At 40.5% G+C, this 20,118-nt stretch overlaps 2 protein-coding genes and 2 pseudogenes across 4 annotated transcripts; all 4 read right to left on the bottom strand.

Moving 5' to 3' along the window:
* Nucleotides 1–86: 86 nt before the first annotated feature.
* On the bottom strand, nucleotides 87–7,674 carry LOC148366299 (uncharacterized). Its single transcript, XM_088336756.1, has 2 exons — nucleotides 7,448–7,674; nucleotides 87–4,598 (listed from the first exon to the last, which is right to left on the bottom strand). The coding sequence occupies exons 1-2, from the start codon at nucleotides 7,602–7,604 to the stop codon at nucleotides 3,547–3,549; spliced, it is 1,209 nt and encodes a 402-aa protein (XP_088192882.1). The 5' UTR covers nucleotides 7,605–7,674; the 3' UTR covers nucleotides 87–3,546.
* Nucleotides 7,675–9,328: 1,654 nt separating this feature from the next.
* On the bottom strand, nucleotides 9,329–11,413 carry LOC148366300 (uncharacterized; annotated as a pseudogene). Its single transcript, XR_015850563.1, has 2 exons — nucleotides 11,150–11,413; nucleotides 9,329–10,631 (listed from the first exon to the last, which is right to left on the bottom strand). The product of XR_015850563.1 is annotated as an uncharacterized LOC148366300 (transcript).
* A 3,107-nt stretch (nucleotides 11,414–14,520) lies between these two features.
* Nucleotides 14,521–18,020, bottom strand: LOC148366301 (uncharacterized; annotated as a pseudogene). The gene is made up of 2 exons (XR_015850561.1): nucleotides 17,424–18,020; nucleotides 14,521–15,858 (listed from the first exon to the last, which is right to left on the bottom strand). The product of XR_015850561.1 is annotated as an uncharacterized LOC148366301 (transcript).
* A 574-nt stretch (nucleotides 18,021–18,594) lies between these two features.
* Nucleotides 18,595–20,035, bottom strand: LOC148366302 (uncharacterized; the record flags this gene model as incomplete). Its single annotated transcript, XM_088335269.1, has 1 exon — nucleotides 18,595–20,035. A coding segment is annotated over one exon (1,143 nt), but the record flags the coding sequence as incomplete, so codon positions are not given.
* Nucleotides 20,036–20,118: the final 83 nt, after the last annotated feature.

Raw genomic sequence — 20,118 nt, forward strand, 5'->3', positions numbered from 1 at the left:
ACACAATAGGCTTGTTTTAATTTGGGGCAAAATACAGCAGCACATTTCCTTGTGTGACGTCATTTAATGGCTCTGACACTTTTTTTTTCAACAGAATCACGTGCAAACACAAGATGATAATATATGTTGAAGGGGAAGGAAAATAGTCAATAATATGAAGTTAAGAGATACATTTGTCAGCAGACTGTCAGGTCTAAACCTCTATTACTTTGGTTCTGGCCGCCCACATGTAAAATAAAGACAGAAGTCTGAGTTCGGATCGGAGTGACACTTATTTAGCTTCTTGCAAGAAGGACATGGACAGAATGCAGCAAGCTGAAGTGTGCCTAGTCCCCATTTGTCCTGGCTTTCTATTCAATTCCAGTCGTGAGTTCAAACACAATTAATAATTGTGACATTTACGCAGAGTGCGAAACAGGATATGAGTTGAAACTTAGTTGCGCAATCCATCCATGAAGACAGCTGTATCGTAGGCTCAAACACAATAAACGATGGTGACATTCACACAGAGTGCAAAACAGGATATGACCTAAAAGAAAGCCAGCTTCCCTCAGACAATTTTATCAGTATACATCTGTTTGAGAACAACCCAGCTCATTTACATCAAGCACAGATGGCAGGATGCTGTTTTGCCATCTCGAGGAGACTTAACTAGACAATCAATCATTGAAAACACCAGGATATGTTTGTGACATTGGGTTTTATCAGCAGAAGTGCAGTGAGACCATACATTGTTCTTACGGGTTGAATATAAGGTCACATCACCCTCAGCGAATCTGAATTGATAACATAAAGTCACACATTTATACTTTAATTAACCCTACACAGACTTTCGAGTCGCATGACAATTTGACTTTTGCGAACCGCTTCCAGCTATCGTAGTGGTCGGCTAAGTTCCTCCTTGTACAAAGCAATCATTTCTTCAAAAAGTCAGAATTTTTTGTCGCCAGCAGCAACTGTTCAACATCTTTAAATGCAAATATGACCCACAGCGGAACGGATTATACACGTAGTTCAAATTCAGTCGTGCTGTATAGAAAAATATATCACCTAAGAAGCAGAATTAATAGATCCGACAAGCCACACCCTCCATAGTTGCTGTATCCATGTATCACACGCCGAGCAAATAGAGTGGCTGAAACAACAGCGAGCGACTCTTTGGTCGCTATTCCAGATTGCATAGCCGCATCATTTCGTCCTTATTATACAAACTCATCTCAAAAGACAGTAGCAAAGGGTCTCAATTATTATATACAGTTATAGTCATGGCATCAAGGTGTCCAAAGACGCTAATAACATTTTAAGGGTGGATGCGAAACTGTGGCGATCTATGAGGAGTTTGGAAGCCCTGTACCGACTACACATAGAAATAGATTCAGATTTGTGAGAGATTACGATGTATAGAGGATATACAAATAAGAGACCCAGCACATCGAATTCACGATACGAGTGTTGCTATCTCCACCCCTTCCAAGTCTCTGGCGAGGAACATTTGGAAACTACATCACAGATCCGGATCACAAACTGTGCATCCTATCTATCCCATGATTTTGTTTTACTCAAGTTACGAAACACCACCATCGCTTAGATTTGTTTTTGTCATATGCTAACGAGCAGGGTTGGGTAGGGTTACTTTAACTGGATTACTTTCAATTACTTTTGGATTACTCCAATACCAAATATGCTAATAAAAGACAAAAGAAACTAAATATGAATAAAATTACGACTCACAACACGTGGTAAGCTTTCTCTCCTGGCTTTGATCTCTTTGATCTCCGGCAAAACTAACATAAAATGCGACAGAAACAAAATGAAAATAAATCCTAACAGCTTGCCAACATCATTTTTGCCGTTCCATGTATTCCGTTACTCCCCAAGCTTGCACAACATTTAGTAATTTTATTCATATTTAGTTTATTTTGTCTTTTATTAGCATATTTGGTATTGGAGTAATCCAAAAGTAATTGAAAGTAATCCAGTTAAAGTAACCCTACCCAACCCTGCTAACGAGGTATGCTAACGATGGCGCAGTGATATACTCAAAGAAAGCTCAATTAGAGCGGCCACAGTAACTGAAAAACTTTTCTCACTGAAAACTAATCGACCCAACAGCAGTGTCATAGAAAAAAAACACTTATTTCAGTTCCCATTGATCCTAAGCACTTTGAGTTGATGGTGAAGCCGTTCGCATGCGATACATTGTGTGTGATACAAAAAGGCGCAGAGCTGTCGTCTGCCTCGCATTCTGATTGGCTGAAAACACCGCTGTCGGATCTATTAGATCTATTGTGTTATTTTTCGCCAAATGCTTTACTGAATTCTTGGGTTCTTTGGTGCAGGTCAATGAAAGTCAGTCAATATTAGCTTTAATATGGATCGAGTCTTGATTTCAAATCATTTTTAATATAAGTTATCTCATCTCATTAGCTGCACCGCTTATCCTCAGTAGGGTCGCGGGGGTGCTGGAGCCCATCCCAGCAATCATCGGGCAGTGGGCCGGTCTGCAACCTCAGTGGAAATGTTTAAATCTAAGCTTAAAACTCACTTCTACTCTATAGCATACGAATAACCTAAACTTCTTATATGTAATAACTTGTGAAGCCTTTTGAGACTATTTGTGATTAAGGGCTATACAAATAAAAATGACTTGACTTGACTTGGGCAGGGGACACCCTGAACTGGTTGCCAGCCAATCGCAGGGCACACAGGGACAGACAATTTGCTCGCTCATTCACACCTAGGGACGATTTGGAAAGGCCAATCCACCTGAAATGCATGTCTTTGCAATGTGGGAGGAAACCAGAGTACCCGGAGGAAACCCACGCAAGCACGGGGAGAACATAGTAACTTCGCACAGGAAGTCTGGTAGCTGGATTTGAACCCACACAGGAGGTTCCCAAGACCTTAGAACTGTGCCGCACACGCGCTAACCACTGCGCCGCCGTGCTGCCCAATATAAGTTATTTTAAAGCTAATTTTTTTTAATTTTATTGTATGCGTTTCAGGGCAGCACAGCGGATGGGTGGTTAGCACGCAGCCCGACAGTGTAGAGGTTCAGGGTTGAAGTCCAGCTACCGCAGCCTCCTCGTGTGGAGTTTGCATGTTCTCCACGTGCCTGCGTTGGTTTCCTACGTGCACTCCGGTGTCCTCCCAGATTCCAAAAACATGCATGTCAGGTTAATTGGTCGGTCCAAATTGTGAGGGTATGAATGACTGTCTCTGTGTGGGCTGCGAATGGTTGGCAACCAGTTCACGGTGCCCCCTACCCACTGCCCGAAGACAGCTGGGATGGGCTCCAGCACCCCCGCGACCCTAATGAGGATAAGCGGCACAGACAATGGATGGATTTATGTGTTTCTTTGAGTTTGCAGTTGCTTGCTCCTAGCGTTTGTATCTACAGTGTATTCCATTCTGCATTACCCCACAAGTTTTCATCAACCATGAGGTGGGAAGGCTTTACCTACTGTCTCAAAACTATCAACATAAACAAAAAAACATTTTCAAAAACTCAAAAAAAGTAAACATTTCTTCCCCCGAAAGGGCCACTCAGGCCTTCCTTTCTCCGATGTGTACGCTCAAGTGTTGAAACAGATCGGAATTATTCGTCAAATTCTGACCACAATCCAAACAGTTCAAAGAATCTTCCCCTTTGTGAGATTTGATGTGTTTAACCACATTTAACTTCTTAGTAAATCTTTCCCCACATAAGAAACACCTGTAGGGATTTTTGTCCATGTGTGTTAATATGTGGAGTTCCATTTCCCTTTTTTCCCCAAAGGCTTGACTGCAAAACGAGCATGGGAATTTGTTTTCCCCTGTGTGTATTGTCATGTGTTTAACTAAATGAGGCTTTTGGGAAAATGCTTTTCCGCAAACAGAGCAAGGAAAGGGTTTTTCTCCCGTGTGTGTTCTTATGTGTTGGATTAGAATTGATTTTACAGAAAATGCTTTTCTGCAAACCGAGCAAGAAAAGGGTTTCTCCCCTGTGTGTGTTCTTACATGTTTGATCAAATTGGAATTGCAGGAAAATGCTTTCCTGCAAACAGAGCAAGCAAAGGGTTTTTCTCCCGTGTGCGTTCTCATGTGTTTGATTAAGTTTGACTTAAGTGAGAATTCTTTTCTACAAATCGAGCAAGTAAATGGTTTTTCCCCTGTATGCGTTCTCATGTGTCGGCTCAACCAAATCTTTTGAGGGAATGCCTTTTTGCAAACAGAGCAAGGGAAGGGTTTTTCCTCCGTGTGTGTTCTCATGTCTATGTCAATTATTGCGCTGCTCTCTTTGTCATCGTCCGACAGGGGAGCTAAGTCTTCTTCTGGTGGGGGTCCTTCAGATATGTCATCCCCTAAACTTTCATCCTGGAGCTGTTGTGAGCACTCAGGTGGGTCATTGTTGTCATTATTCTCAACAGGGCTGCCGGTTGATTTTTCCCAGCTGCTGACGACAAATTCCTGCTCTTCTGTTTTAACGTGAGGAAGCTGCAGTTCTTTTTCTTCCACTTTGACGATGGGCAAAGAAGTATTCTTCTGCTGTAAACTTGAGCGTCGACCTTGGTCCTCAGGAGCATCTTCATCCTGGCAATTTAGCTGGGGCTGGATATCTAGTGGACACAATCAATTCTTAGATTTAATTCATCAAATAAGGAGGAACAATATGGACCAGAAAAAAATAAAACAAAAAAATAGTGTTATTTAAAAAATATTAAGATGCTGTCTGGGATTTCAAAATGCTCGACTTGTGAAGCCATCTTCTGGCTTAAATCATTATCGCAGTCTCTGTCAAGCTGCTTGTGTGGTGCAAGCGAGTAGATGGATTTCTTATTTGAGCTGGTATAAACTCCTCTTTTTCATCTTTTTTAAGGTTTGGGTTGTCGTTTGGACTGTATTGGGAATAGTCCTTTTCTTACTTTCACCATTTTCATGCCACACTAACAGATAACTGCGAGCACGAGCATTAAATCACTCTAGGGAAGTAGTGATTTTCCTGAATCAATTTGATCAAAATTACCAAACTGAATTTTTTAATGAAGTGGTCGAGTCTGTTAGTAAAGAATTGTTCAAGAATATTTGAGAGGTGTGTCAATAAACAAATGGACCTTTCGGTGCCAGTGTCATCTATATTATATTGTTTTCATGCTTCTGGGACAAACTCCCAACAACAAACAACAAATGTATGGAATTAGTCAGATAATTAAGCATAATAATTCTTTTATCAAATTTATATTAAATCTGTGTAAATCAGTGCTATTTTTGGAATTCTTTTGGCAAGAGTTTATAAATGTCATTTTATCGAGATAAAGGCATCATGGAGAACTCTATCTCCTTTTACAAGTAGGCCCCACTTTCACAAAGAAGTCATTAAATTTCCCCCTAGTGGGAGGTGGCTAGAGTCAAGAATACATTCACATTTTTGACTCTTTCCGATACAGAGGAGAGGATTCCCAGCCCCCTCACTCAACCCAACTGATGTGTTGCAACATCTCGTTGGGAGTCATTAGGTGACCAATCCCGCCAATTCCAACCCCTAATGCTGAGCGCCAAGCAGAGAGGCAAGGGGTACCAATCAATGTTGTATGTCTTGGGTATGACCCGGCCGAGGATCGAACCAGCAACCTCCCAGTCTCGGGGCGGGCGACCAGCAATATAAGTTAAATCATTCCACAATAATGTTGCATATCTAAGTCCATGTCATATTCACAACAATTTCAATATTACTCTTCTTGTTTAAATTCAATAGATCAATATTAAAATCACCAAAAAGGAATGTCTTCCTGTGGGGTTTTTTTTTCCACATGAAGTCTCTTAACTCAGCAAAGACTTATATCTTGGTTTAAGGTGACCTGTTCATACAGCTAACAATTGTACTTTTATTTTTGTTCATTTCAACCTACCTACGTAGCTACCCTGGTCATATCCCTCGAAAGGTGTGACCGACAGCAAGACTAACACATACAAAAACAAAGGAAATAAAAATGGGAAAAAGTAGCAAAAACACACACACAGAAATTTTGTACCATGGCCAACCCAAATGCCCAAACACCCAAACAAGTTAAGCACCTCGGCACCCAAGTTGGTCATGCTTTCGTCCCTCCAGATGACACGGGACACAAGAAAGCAACCATGTCACTAGGTTCAGGGTGACACGACACACTCTTCTGTTCAACAGCAGGGCCCAACAGCTTTCACTGGTTTACCCCTGCCGCATCATATGTGTGCCCTGCCCATCCCTAAGGTAATATATTCACACAGGCTCGATAGCAGTTGTAATGTTAGTTGTAACATGAAATGCAATATTCTTCTCATTAAAAAAAATGCAACACCATCACCTGTTTTTGATTTCTATTTACACATACCATTTTGCAGCATTTAAGATTAAACTCTGTGTTTTTTTTTTAATTTATCCATGTTTCTGAAATTGCAAAAAGGTCAAAAAGGTCCAGGTAATCCTTGAATTGATCGAAATTGATGAAGAGACTCCTGGCATTTAGATCGATAATTGAAAGTTTATACTCTGGAGTAAACTGTTCAAGTTGCTAGTCTCCATATTATAGTTTTTTTTGCATGTTGTTTTTAGGGTCAAATAATCAAGTAGGGTCTGTAGATCTGTAATCCAATATTAGTTCTTGGTCATGTTGACTAAGTGTAAATCATTTGATTTTTGTTTCAAGGGGGCTTCTGTTTAGTGTGAAGTTGATAGGTTGAAGATATCTTGAGAAACTTGTGAGGTTGTCTTCTTTTTTTATTTATTTTCAAAGTCTGTCGGATCCTCAACTGATTTGATCAGCTTGTTTTTGTGTTCTTGTAGGTTGCGGCCATTTGTTTTACCAAAATCTTGCAGTTTGTCATCCCAGATTTTCAGCTTCTTTTTTGCGATTTCAGAATTTTTGGGGTTCAGATTTTCATTGATATATCCTGCTTTTCCTCTCGGTTTAGGACCTTGTTTTAGAATCACCGTTTTCCAAATTATTACTTTACTCTAAATTTAAGGTAAAAAAAATCTAAATCAAATGATCACTCTAATCATTTTAATAGTTGGTGACTATTTATTCCTAGGTGTGAAAGAGAGAGTGAGTTATCCGTCTCTGTGTGCCTTGCAACTGGCTGGCAACCCGTTTAGGGTGTCCCATGCCCACTGCCCGGATCTGGGCTCCAGCAACCCCGCGACCCTACTGGGGATACACGGTGCAGCTAAGGGGTGGGGTGACTAATTGACTGTCAAAATAATCGTTGGTTGCATTGCAGCAGTACAGCGACGTGGAGACATCCCAAAAGGACGTTCCTTCCTCGTAATATTATTCAAGAATCTGCGTCGCATTTGGAATAACTAAACACAAAAAACTGCAACGTGATCACACAAAAAAAACTCTTTTTTTCTCACTCTGTGTTTCTTGATAATAATTAATAACAGGGGAGCAATCATTTAATGTTAAATGTAGGTTTGTGGGCAGACCTTCAAGCCGGATGACAATTTGACTCTTGCTAACCGCTTCCAGTTGTCGTCTTTGTCGTCCAATTTCTTCCTCGTACGAAGCTATCCTTTCTTCAAACAGTCCGAAAATTTCGTCAGCGGCCGCGACAAGTCGCTCCCTTATCAACTGTTTCAACATTATATCGATAGAATGCGTTGATCAAACTCTGTCTGTATTTGTAGAAGAAAATAATCACCCAATAGGCCGATTTCTGTTGTGTTCTTCTTCGCTGTGGATTTGGAGTTGACATTTAAAGGGCCATAAACTTTACTGCCCCCTTGGTTCTTGAGTGCAGGTCAGTGAAAGTCAATCGTTAGAAGCAGGTGGCACAAGCAGCTGAGTGGTTCGTGCATCCAGCCTTACTGTGTGGAGTTTGCATATTCTCCCCGTGCCTGCAAGGGTTTCCACCGGACACTCTGGTTTCCTCTAGGTACCAATAAAAGGATAATTGGCTGGTCCAAATTGTGAATGAGCGAGTAAGTTGTATGTGTCTGTGTACTGTCCTGAGGTGGCTGAGGTGTGCTCCAGATTCCCCGCAGCCCTACTGATGAAAAAATAATGGATGGATGTCTGATAGAAGCGCTTTGTCCAGCAATCATCATATCAAAAATCTTAACAGATCACCAATTAAAATGGAAAAAGGGACTGTTCCATATGTGATGTTTTTCCGGAAGAAATGTGTTCATAGAATTGACTGGAAAACAGTCTGGTTGTTACCCAACTGCTATTTGTTAACAAAGGGCGAGAATTTCCTTTGAAATGATTTACCCCTCCAGAGTGCACCCTTTAAATATTTTTTAAAAGATATTGATGTTAAATGTACATTTTGTTCTGCTGTAACTGTAACCCGTTTATTTTGGCATTGTCCCTTGGTGAAAGAATTCTTCTCTGAAATTTATCATTTTATTGCAGATGAAAATGTCAATTGGGTTGAATTATTTTGGAAAGATATATTTGGAATATTCAACCCTGAGAAACTAATATCAAAGCCAAAAGAAACCTTCATTGCCAATCTTAATATAATTTTCGTAAAATTACACATTGCTAACTGCAAATTCACAAGCAGAAAAAAGATATTTCTTTAGTTTTTAATGTGAAATAAAACAATATATTTGGTCCATCAAGCTTTCTCCCAACCAAAAGACAATTTAAACTAATAACATTTATGAACATTTTGGTAGCTTTATATAACTTATAGCTTATTTATTTTATTTTGAATGTATCACTTTTTTAGTGTTTTTCCCTGATCCACATGTTTCTACCTACAATCCATTGTTATCTGCGTAACACCAACAAGTCCCATAATTCCTGATTCTGATTGGAAAGCTTTATTCATAACAACCAACATTTGTAACTACCCATGAGAGGGCATGCTTCATAACTTCTTGTCTCCACAATACAGCAAAAAAACACAACAACAAAAATATCTAAAGTTTAAAAAAGTCAACGTTTTTACCATCAAAAGGGCAACTCATGCCTTCTTTTCTCCGATATGTGCACTCAAGTGTTGAAACAGATCGGAAGTATTTGTCAAATCCTCACCACAATCCAAACAATTTAAAGAGTCTTCCCCTTTGTGAGACTTGATGTGTTTAACCACATTCAACTTTTTAGTAAATATTTCCCCACAAAGAAAACACCTGTAGGGATTTTCGCCCGTGTGTGTTAACATGTGAATTTCCATATCCCTTTTATTTGCGAAGGCTTGTCTGCAAAAAGAGCAAGGAAACTGTTTTTCCCCTGTATGGATTCTCATGTGTTTGACCAAATGAGGTTTTTGAGGAAACGCTTTTCCGCAAACAGAGCAAGGAAAGGGTTTTTCCCCCGTGTGTGTTCTCATGTGTTTGATTAGAACAGATTTTACAGAAAATGCTTTTCTGCAGACAGAGCAAGAAAAGGGTTTTTCCCCCGTGTGCATTCTCATGTGTATGATTAAGTCAGCCTTTTTTGAAAATGCTTTTCCACAAACAGAGCAGGGATAGGGTTTTTCACCTGTGTGTGTTCTTATGTGTTTGATCAGGACAGACTTAACAGAAAATGCCTTTCCGCAAACAGAGCACGAAAAAGGTTTTTCCCCGGTGTGCGTTCTCGTGTGTATGATCAAATCCGACTTTTGAGAAAATGCTTTTGCACAAACAGAGCAAGGAAAAGGTTTTTCTCCCGTGTGCGTTCTCATGTGTTGGATCAAGTTTGATTTTCGAGAAAATTCTTTGCTACAAAACGAGCAAGAAAAGGGTTTTTCTCCTGTATGCGTTCTAATGTGTCGGCTCAAACAAGTCTTTCGAGGAAATGCCTTTCTGCAAACTGAACAAGAGAACAGTTTCTCTCCTGTGTGCGTTCTCAAGTGTAGCATCAAATATCTCTCTAGAGAAAACGTTTTTTTGCAAGTAGAGCAAGTAAATGGATTTTCCCCAATATGTGTTCTCATGTGTATGATCAAATCAGCGTTTTGAGAAAATACTTTTCCACAAATTGAGCATGAACATTGTTTCCCCCCAGTATGCATTCTCATGTGTAATATCAGGTAAGATTTTCGAGGAAAAGCTTTTCTGCAAACGGAGCAAGAAAAGGGCTTTCTCCCTGTGTGCGTTCTCATGTGCAATATTAAATTAGACTTGAAGGGAAATGCTTTTTTGCAAACAGGGCAGCGTTTCTCCAGATTGTTTTGACAAACCCGGCAGCAGTCACGTTCATTGTTCACTTTATGCTTCCGAAAATGTTTTATGACAAAGCTTCCGCCACAAACTGAGCAGGTGATGTCCCTTTTTTCATATTTATTCCCAGGAGATGTTTTCTTTTTCGAGCTTTCCAAGTGGTCAGGGTCTTGTTTGCAGTTTGCGCTGCTTTCCGCGTCATCGCTGTCTGACAGGGGAGCCAAGTCTTCATCTGGTGGGGGTGCTTCAGAAATGTCACCACTTGGACTTTTATCCTGGATCTGTGAACACTTGGGTGGGACATAATCGTCTTTAATCTCCGCATAGACGCCAGACCGTGGGAACTCGTCGACATCAAACTCCTCTTGTTCTGTTTTAACATTTGGCAGCTGCAACTCTTTTTCTTCCACTTTGACAACGTGCAGCCGAGGATTCTTCTGCGCCAGACTGGAACTCCGATCCTGGTCCTTGGTGAGATGATCATTCTGCCGGTTTAACAGATGCTGGATGTCTAGGGGGACACAAACACAATTCAAAATTCTTTGGGCAGATACGTCCTGTTACGATATGAACCTTAAAGAACAAGGCAACAATATTAGCAGGCCGAAAGAGATGGCTTTGTGTACTTGTAAAAGTTCCTGAAGGAAAATAATTGCAACGTTAAAACATGATTTAGGGATAAATACATCAGCACATTCTTCTGTTTGACGTCATGATACAGCTTCGATGCGCTTATTTTCATATAGACTCATCACTTCTTCCTTCTCTCTTCCTTACTTGTTTATTTCTTTCTTTATTCCTTTTGTTCCTTTATTCATTCTCTCTTCCTCTCGTCCTGTCTTTTTCTGTCTTCCTGCCGCTCTGTCTTTTTTTAGTTTTCTCTTTCTTCCTTCTATCCTGCAGCCCTTTGACACCTTGTGATTAAGGTCTATACAAATAAACAGGACTTGACTCAACCCACAAACAAGATAATTAATCTAAATGGAAGGAGCAATAATATAAAGTTAAAAAGTACGTTTGTGAGCACACCTTCAAGCCTGATGACGATTTGACTCTTGCAAAGCGCTTCCAGTTGCCGTCGTTGTCGGCCGATTTCCTCCTCGTACGAAGCGATCCTTTTTTCAAACAGTCCGAATATTTCGTCAGCGGCAGCCATAAGTCTCTCCCTTATAAACTGTTTCAACATTTTAACGTGCAAAAAGAGTCCCACTGCAGGACAAATAATAAGCGTAGGTCAAATTGTCGTGCTATGTAGCAGCAACAAGAACGTAAATATTGCTAACTTCCGGTAAATTCTTCTTCGTTGTACATTAAGAGCTGACATCTAAATCCCAGGACAATTTACTGCTGCTCTGTATTCTTTAGGGTAAAGCAATAAAGGTTTGTCGTTTGAAAGTTTGAAGGTGGGGTGTGTCGTTTGAGTTGTTTTTAAAAAGTGCAAAGTAAATGGTAAATGGTTTGAATTTATATGTAACAGGTGTAATAATAATTTTTGTTTTATTGAAATCCCTGCTCAAATATGTGTATAGTTTTTGGTAAGTGTCCTGCAACGATGAGTCCAACAGTGCCATCTGCTGGCATGGGGTGGGGTATGTTTTGGCTTTTGACATGTGACCGGAAGGCGAGGTTTTGTTGGCAGTCTACAGAGCGAGCTGCCAACGGTAAGACACATCTTTTGGTGCTCCTCAAAAAAGTTATTTTTAAACATTATAACCACAGCTGAATGGGCAGCACGGCAGCGCAGTGGTTAGCGCTTGTGCGGCACAGTTCATGTCATGGGAACCTCCTGCGTGGGTTCAAATCCAGCTCCAGACTTCCTGTGCGGAGTTTGTATGTTCTCCCCGTGCTTGCGTGGGTTTCCTCCGGGCACTCCGGTTTCCTCCCACATTCCAAAAACATACATTTCAGGTGAATTGGCCGGTCCAAATTGTCCCTAGGTGTGAATGAGCGAGTGAGTTGTCTGTCCCCGTGTGCCCCGCGATTGGCTGGCAACCGGTTCAGGGTGTCCCCTGCCCACTGCCCGGAGATGGCTGGGATGGGCTCCAGCCCCCCTGCGATCCTAATGAGGATAAGCGGTACGGCTAATGAGATGAGATGAGAACCACAGCTGACAAATCTCTCAACATGCACAGTAATGTGATTGATGTTGTCCAGCTGTTTGGATTTATTTTCGTTTTGTTTCTGTTGTGCTAAAATGTTAATTCCCCTTATAGAGATCAAAGCCAGCAGAGAAGCTAATGTTGTGACTCATTTCATTTGCAGCTAAATTGTATCCGTTTTTATACTCATTATTGTTATTATTTCTATTTTCTCATATATATAAAAAGGATGATGTTGGTTAAAATTCAGACTAAAGAAAATATGTTTAATTCATGTAAACGTTAAAAAAGAAACACTATACGATCTCTTGTTAAAAGTATCTTGTTAAAATGAATGTAAAAATGTATTTTATGTAAATTGAAAAGAAAGCTCTTTGATATGCTTTGGGGAGTCTACAGAGCGAGCTGCCAACGAGATCAAAGAGATCAAAGCCAGCAGAGAAGCTAATGTTGTGACTCATTTCATTTGCACAAACTGTAATAAAAACCTCATCATCCAGTCCAGCGTGAATGTGGATCTTTGGTGGGACAGGTACACCGCGGTTACATATATAGGGCTTCTCAAGACGCTGCAGACCTCCCAAAGCGCTTCACAATGTGCTTCACGCTTACTCATTCAAACACACACTCACACACCAATAGTAACGATAGCCATGCAAGGCGCCTACCTGACTATACGGGAGTCAGTGTCTTGTCTAAGGGCACGTTATTATTGTATTTGGATTTTTGTAGTACTGTAATATTTTATATTATTGTATCACTGTTGTGATATTTTCACAGAAATGTTTTTATAGTATTTACATAGTAGGATATTTGTAGTAAGAATTTTGTATTTTTGTAATGTTACTGTATTTGTATTTTTGTAGTATTTCTGTTTTAATATTTACGTTGTATATTTTCTATATTAAGTATCCATACCTGTCAACCTGTACGTTTTTGCCGTACGAAGTACGTTTGCATTTTAAGACGTGTACGACGTACAAGAAAATCTGTACGAAAAACGTAAATTTGTCAATTATGGGTACCATCCGGTATACACCGACTATGACAAAACGGCATATCAATCGGATTTCATGTGGTAGTTAGGTAGTGAAAGGAAGTCCGTCTCTTTTTAGAGAACCAGCTTTTTCGGCTCAACTCATTAAAGAGAGCCGGCTCTCAAACGGCTTACTTGCTTTGATGCATTATATTACGAATCATTATTGTTGTATAAATAAGTTAAGAAAAAAGGAAGTATAAAAGGAGAAAATGAAAAAAGACAGGTTTGTGGTTATCCCTTTAATCGGTAGATTACCAACAATAATTTAATGAAGAAAATGAATTCATAATTTTAATAAGAAAATGTATTATTCTACTTAATTATATTTTCATGTATTTTTTCCCTTTACAGTGAACGTCCAAGCTACTTAATTTTTGAACTTTACTTTTAATAAACCTCATTAATGTCGAGCAACTCAGTATCTCTCAACAAAATGTTAGTTAACAATATATATGATATAACGACTGCGATTGGCTGGCAACCAGTTCAGGGTGTCCCCTGCCCACTGCCCGAAGATTGCTGGGATGGGCTCCAGCACCCCCGCGACCCTACTGAGGATAAGCGGTGCAGCTGATGAGATGATATAAAGAAACACATGTACAATATAACATGTTAAACTACATAAACACGTTTGAAAAAAAAATATGGTGTAAGATTATTTTAACAAACGTAGTGTTGACTTGTCGTGGATTGTAACAAAAAGGATAAGTTGAACAGGCGAAATCCCATTGGTTTCTTCGCTGTAGAATTGAGAGTTGACATCTAAAGACTAAAACATTTTACTGCCTCCTTGTGTTTCTCATTGCTAGTCAATGAAGGTCAGAGGTTAAAATATGAATCAAGTCTTGATTTCAAATCAATTATAAATTAATGGGATTTAAACGTAATTTATTGTAATTTAAATCTATAATTTTTTTGTGCGCGTCCGCCCTCTACCGGTTCGTATCAACAGTACACTTTTTTTCGTGCAAGTCAATGAAGTCCCATTTATTCAGATATACTTTATTTATTGTAACACCCCAAAAGTAGGCACTACTTGCAAGAGGGTACGCTTCTTAAACTCATGTCTCAAACTACGGCAAAAAGAAGAACCCCCCTAAAACCCTCCCACAAATGTTCAAAAGTTTAAGTAAGTTAATACTTCCTTTCTCCGATATGTGCACTCAAGTGTTGAAACAGATCAGAAGTATTTGTCAAATCCTGACCACAATCCAAACAACTCAAAGAACTTTCTCCCTTGTGAGATTTGATGTGTTTAAACACATTTAACTTTTTAGTAAACCTTTCCCCACAAATGAAGCACCGATAGGGATTTTCATCCACGTGTGTTAGCATGTGAATTTCCATATCCCTTTTGTTTGAGAAGGCTTGACCGCATAATGAGCAAGGAAACAGTTTTTCCCCTGTGTGTATTCTCATGTGTTTGACCAAATGAGGCTTTTGAGGAAATGCTTTACCACAAACAGAGCAAGGGAAAGGTTTTTCTCCTGTGTGCGTTCGCATGTGTTTGTTCAAGTTCGACTTTTGGGAAAATTCTTTTCTACACATCGAGCAAGGAAAGGGTTTTTCTCCTGTATGCGTTGTCATGTGTTGGCTCAAACGAGTCTTTCGAGGAAATGCCTTTCTGCAAACAGAACAAGAAAAAGGTTTTTCCCCTGTGTGCGTTCTCAAGTGTAAGATTAAATATTTCTCTTGAGAAAATGCTTTTCCACAAACAGTGCAAGTAAAGGGTTTTTCCCCGGAGTGCGTCGTCATGTGTTTGGTCAGCACCGCCTTTTTAGAATATGCTTTTCTGCAAACAGAGCAAGAAAAAGGCCTTTCCCCCGTATGTGTTCTAATGTGTATGATCAAATCAGACTTTTGAGAAAATGCTTTACCGCAAACGGAGCAAGAACATCGTTTTTCCCCCGTATGCGTTCTCATGTGTTGGATAAGAACCGACTTTACAGAAAATGCTTTTCTGCAAACAGAGCATGAAAAGGGTTTTTCCCCCGTGTGCGTTCTCGTGTGTATGGTCAAATAAGACTTGAAAGGAAATGTTTTTCTGCAAAAAGGGCAAGAAAAACATTTCTCTTGTTTGTCTACATTGTTTTGACAAACCCGGCAGCAGTCACGTTCATCTTTCCCCAATTGGTTCAGAAACCGTTTTTTGAAAAAGCTTAAACCACAAACTGAGCAGGTGACGTCCAGTTTGACACATTTTTTGAAGCTCTTGCCGGGAGTTTTCTTTTCGGAGCTTTCCAACTGATCAAGGTCTTTTTCGCAGTTTTCGCTGCTCTCTTTGTCATCGCTGTCCGACAGGGGGGCCAGGTCTACACCTGGCGAGGGTCCTTGATACCCGTCGCATCGTGGACTTTCCCGATGGAGCTGTGAGCACTCAGGTGGGTTATTATTGTTGCCTTCAATCCCCACACAGATTCCGGTCCGTGACGACTGGGCAACATCACTTTCATCTTCCTCCATTTTAACACGGGGAAGCAGGGGTTCCTTTTCTTCCACTTTAATGATGGGCAGCTGAGGATTTTTCTGCCCCAAACTTGAGTTTGGTCTTTGGTCTTCAGGTGGATCGTCATCATGGCGGTTTAGCATGGACTGGACATCTACAAGATACAAACACAGTCGAGATTCCATGAGTAAGAGAGAAAGAGTGTGCTCCAACCTTTCCTACGACAAACAGACATGGGATGATAAAGCCTTGGAAACTGCCTTCCGTGACGTTGAGGCAATACTGAATGACCGCCCACTCACCTCGTAAAGATTCTTCCACCTGGCCTATTTAGCATAGGCAGCCTTTAAGTCAAGTTAAGTCGAGTCATATTTATTTGTATAGCCCTTGATCACAAGAAATCTCAAACTGCTGTACAGACTGCAGACTATTAATTACCCGTGTTGCAAGAAAGAAAATGTATGATCTCCTTCTGGGGGGGCCTCAGCACCTATATACATTAATGGATATACGGTGGAACCTCAGTTCTCGACCATAATCCGTTCCAGAACCCTGTTCGAAAAGCGATTTGTTCGAACACAGAAATCCTTTTACCCATTAAAAATAATGTAAATTGTTTTAATCCGTTCCAACACCCCGAATGTTTACCTTTGTTACCTTTAAGACACAAATAACATAAATGTAACCCAGGCTAATAGTACGTTCGCGTTATCGTAATCTTCGTACGAAAGATTGCGCTAACATGAACGTGTAAAAATAAAAAAAAGAAAGAAAATAATTATGAATAGGATTTTTTACCTTTGTGGTGGTCAGCAGAAGGCGCAGATGGACGGTGAGAGGGATGGAAGAGGAAGGAAAATGATTGTTTGGAAGGAGAGTCCCCTTCCATAAAAACTTCGGGGAGCTCTTCTGTCTGAGGGGTGCTCACACATTCAAATCTCTTTGCTATGGATGACTGGCTACAGGATGTTCTTTTCTCTTAAAATATCTATCCAATGACACTTGCTTCTGCCTTCTTTTTCGCACTTTTCGGAAGTGGTTTATGACAGTGTCATTAAAGTCATGATGACTCTGGTGGCTGCAGCTTCATCGGTAAGGTGAAATTCTGTAACTCAGCCCATTTGCTACACATTTGTTTAATCTCGGACGTCCCCTAGTCTATTGGAGGTGCAATTGCACCTGAGAAAATTAAAAGGAGTAAAAAAATGTGATGTGAAACATCCACCCCGGCGTTCGGACTCCGATTTTTGTTCGAACAACGAAGCAAGAATTTCCCACATTTTTTGTTCGGACTCCGATTTGTTCGAACTGAGAGTCGCTCGAAAACCGAGGTTCCACTGTACTTTACAATTTATATGCTTTATAACCTATATTTTTTGTTGACAATATCTGTGTATTATTTGCCCTCGTGTAGGTTTTAGATCAGGGGATGGTGTCATAATAGTCTGTGGTTTGCAATGATCTGTGGTCTGTGCAGCCCTTTGAGACTCTTTGTGATTAAGGGCTATACAAACAAACATGTCTTGACTTGACAAGGAGAAGGGAAAAAAGACTGCAACGTTAAAACTAAATACGCTGGGCTTGTTTTGTTAAACACAGCGGCACGTCGCTGTTTTGTGACGTCATGACACTGTACTGTTGATTGTAAAATTAGGTACTTGTGCACTTTATTGTCAATCGTCAATAATACAAAGTTCAAATATAAGTGTGTGAGCAGACCTTCGAGCTGGACGACTTGATTCTTGCAAACCGCTTCCAGTTGTCGTCGTTGTCGGCCTATTTCCTCCTCGTACGAAGCGATCCTTTCTTCAAACAGTCCAAAAATGTCATCGGCAACAGCAACGAGTCGCTCCCTTATCAATTGTTTTAACATTTTCACATTCAAAAAAAATAAAAATAAAAGGATAGCAAGCGTTGCTCAAACTCAGTCATTCACTGTAGCAAAAGCAATGCAAATATGTTTGACTTCCGGTGAATTCTTCTTCGTTGTACGGTAAGGAGTTAACATGTAAATGCTAAGATTGAGTACCGCTCCCTGTCTCTTTGAGTAGGACAAGCTAATTTATTTTTTAAGTGAGGGGAGAGAAAGAACGGAAACAACAAATGTATCCGTGTCTCGAAATATTTTTGTCTAAGTTTGTGTGAGAAATGTTGATTCAGATAGGGTGATTGGAAATTATCCTTACATGTATTATTGGCCTTTATATGAAGCCATATGTTGATTTATTTACAATTATGAGATATGATTCATTGTACTGTATAATACTTGGTAAGAATTTGGTTTTACGATTGAATAATTGTGAAGTATTTAGAATGTCAAGGGGACTCTTCCCTTTTCCTCTTTCTGTTTTCTCAATTGTTTCTTAAAGTTGTTCGTTATAAAATCATTTTAACATTGTATCTGATGAACGACGGGGAAAAAACTAATAAATCAATCAATGTTATTGTATGGGGTTTTTTTTTGGTCTCCCTTGCTCGACATGTTCTTACCTTCAGTGCATGTTTCTCTGCATCAAGCAGAAAAATCCCATTGTTTTGATTGGCAACTTTATTCATTAACTCACAACCAACGAACCAGTAATCAGTATTTACGAGGGGGCATGCTTTGTACCCTCATGTCTGAGAAAAAAAAACAAATCAACAACAATTTGTTGAAGAAATGTAACATTTCACTCAAGCCTTTGTTCCTCCTATGTGTGCGCTCAAGTGTTGAAACAGATCAGAACTGTTTGTTAAATTTTGACCACAATCCAAGCAATTTAAAAAATGTACCCTTTCGTGACCTTTTGTGTTTAACCACATTTACCAACCATTCATCCGTTATCTGCACCACTTATCCTCAGTAGGGTCGCGGGGGTGCTGGAGCCCATCCCAGCTGTCTTCAGGCAGTGGACACCCTGAACTGGTTGCCAGCCAGTTGCAGGGCACACAGACATACAACTCACTCGCTCAGTCACACCTCGGGACAATTTGAACCGGCCAACGAACCTGACATGCATGTTTTTGGAATGTGGGAGAGAACCGGAGTGCCCAGAGGAAACCCACACAAGCAAGGGGAGAACATGCAAACTCACACAGGAGGTTCGATCTCACGACCTCAGAACTGTGCCGCACACGCGCTAGTCACTGCGCCGCCATGCTGCCCCATATTTCCCTTTTGAGTAAATGTTTTCCCGCAAACAAAGCACCTACAGGGATTTTTTTATGTGTGTTATCATGTGCATTTCCATGTCCATTTTGTCTGCGAATGCTTGGCTGCAAAATGAGCAAGGAAATGCTTTTTCGTCAAAATGCGAGAGCATGTGTCTGGTCAAACTGAGCTTTTGAGAAAATTCTTTTCTGCAGACAGAACAAGCATAAGGTTTCTCTCCCGTATGGGTTCTCATGTGATTAGTCAAATGACCCTTGAGAGAAAAAGCTTTTCTGCAAACAGAGCAAGAAAAGGGTTTTTCCCCTGTGTGTGTTCTCATGTGTGGGATCAAGTGAGCCTTTTGAGAAAATGCCGTTCCGCAAACATGGCAAGAAAAGGGTTTTTCCCCGGTGTGTGTTCTCATATGTTTGATCAAATGAGACCTGCGAACAAATCCCTTTCCGCAAACAGAGCAATCAAAAGGTTTTTCCCCAGTGTGCATTCTCATATGTTTGATCAAATTAGACTTGCAAGAAAATGCTTTTTTGCAAACAGAGCAAGAAAAGGGTTTTTCCCCCGTGTGCATTCTCATGTGCATGTTCAATTGGGACTTGCAAGAAAATAACTTTCTGCAAACTGAGCAACGTTTGTCCAAACCTTTACGGCAAACCCGGCAGCAGTTGCCTTCATCATTAATGTTATAGTTCACAAAACGTTTTTTCACAAAGCCTACACCACAAACTGAGCAGGTGATGTCCAATTTGCCAAATTTTGGGGGGTTGTTGCCGGGGGTCGTTTTCTTTTTGGAGCTTTCCAACTGTTCGGGGTCTTGTTTGCAGTTGGTGCTGCCGTCTTGGTCATCGCTATCTGACAGGGGAGCTAAGTCTTCATCTGGTGGGGGTCTTTCAGACACGTCATCACTTACATTTTCATGATAGAGCTGTGAGAACTCGGGTGGGTTGTCCTCGTTGTCTTTATTCCCCGCATGGACGCCAGTCGGCGGTGACTTGCCAACATCGAGATCCTCTTCTTCCGTTTTAAAATGGGGAAGCTGAAGCTCTTTTTCTTCCGCTTTGACGTTGGAAGGCTGAAGACTCTTCTGCTCTACACTTGAGCTCCATCCATGGTCGTCAGGGCGATCTTCATTGTTGATATTTTGTAAGGGCTGGATTTCTGCAAGGCACAAACACAGTAAAGATTTTATTACTCAAACAAGTGGTGGCACAATAGGAACCTTTAAAAATGAAACAACAATGTTACAGGCCCAGTCAACCGCCTTAGCAT

This window comes from Urocampus carinirostris, chromosome 5 (assembly GCF_059441175.1).
Source record: "Urocampus carinirostris isolate Australia breed hairy pipefish chromosome 5, RoL_Ucar_1.0, whole genome shotgun sequence".
Classification (NCBI taxonomy): Eukaryota; Metazoa; Chordata; class Actinopteri; order Syngnathiformes; family Syngnathidae; genus Urocampus; species Urocampus carinirostris.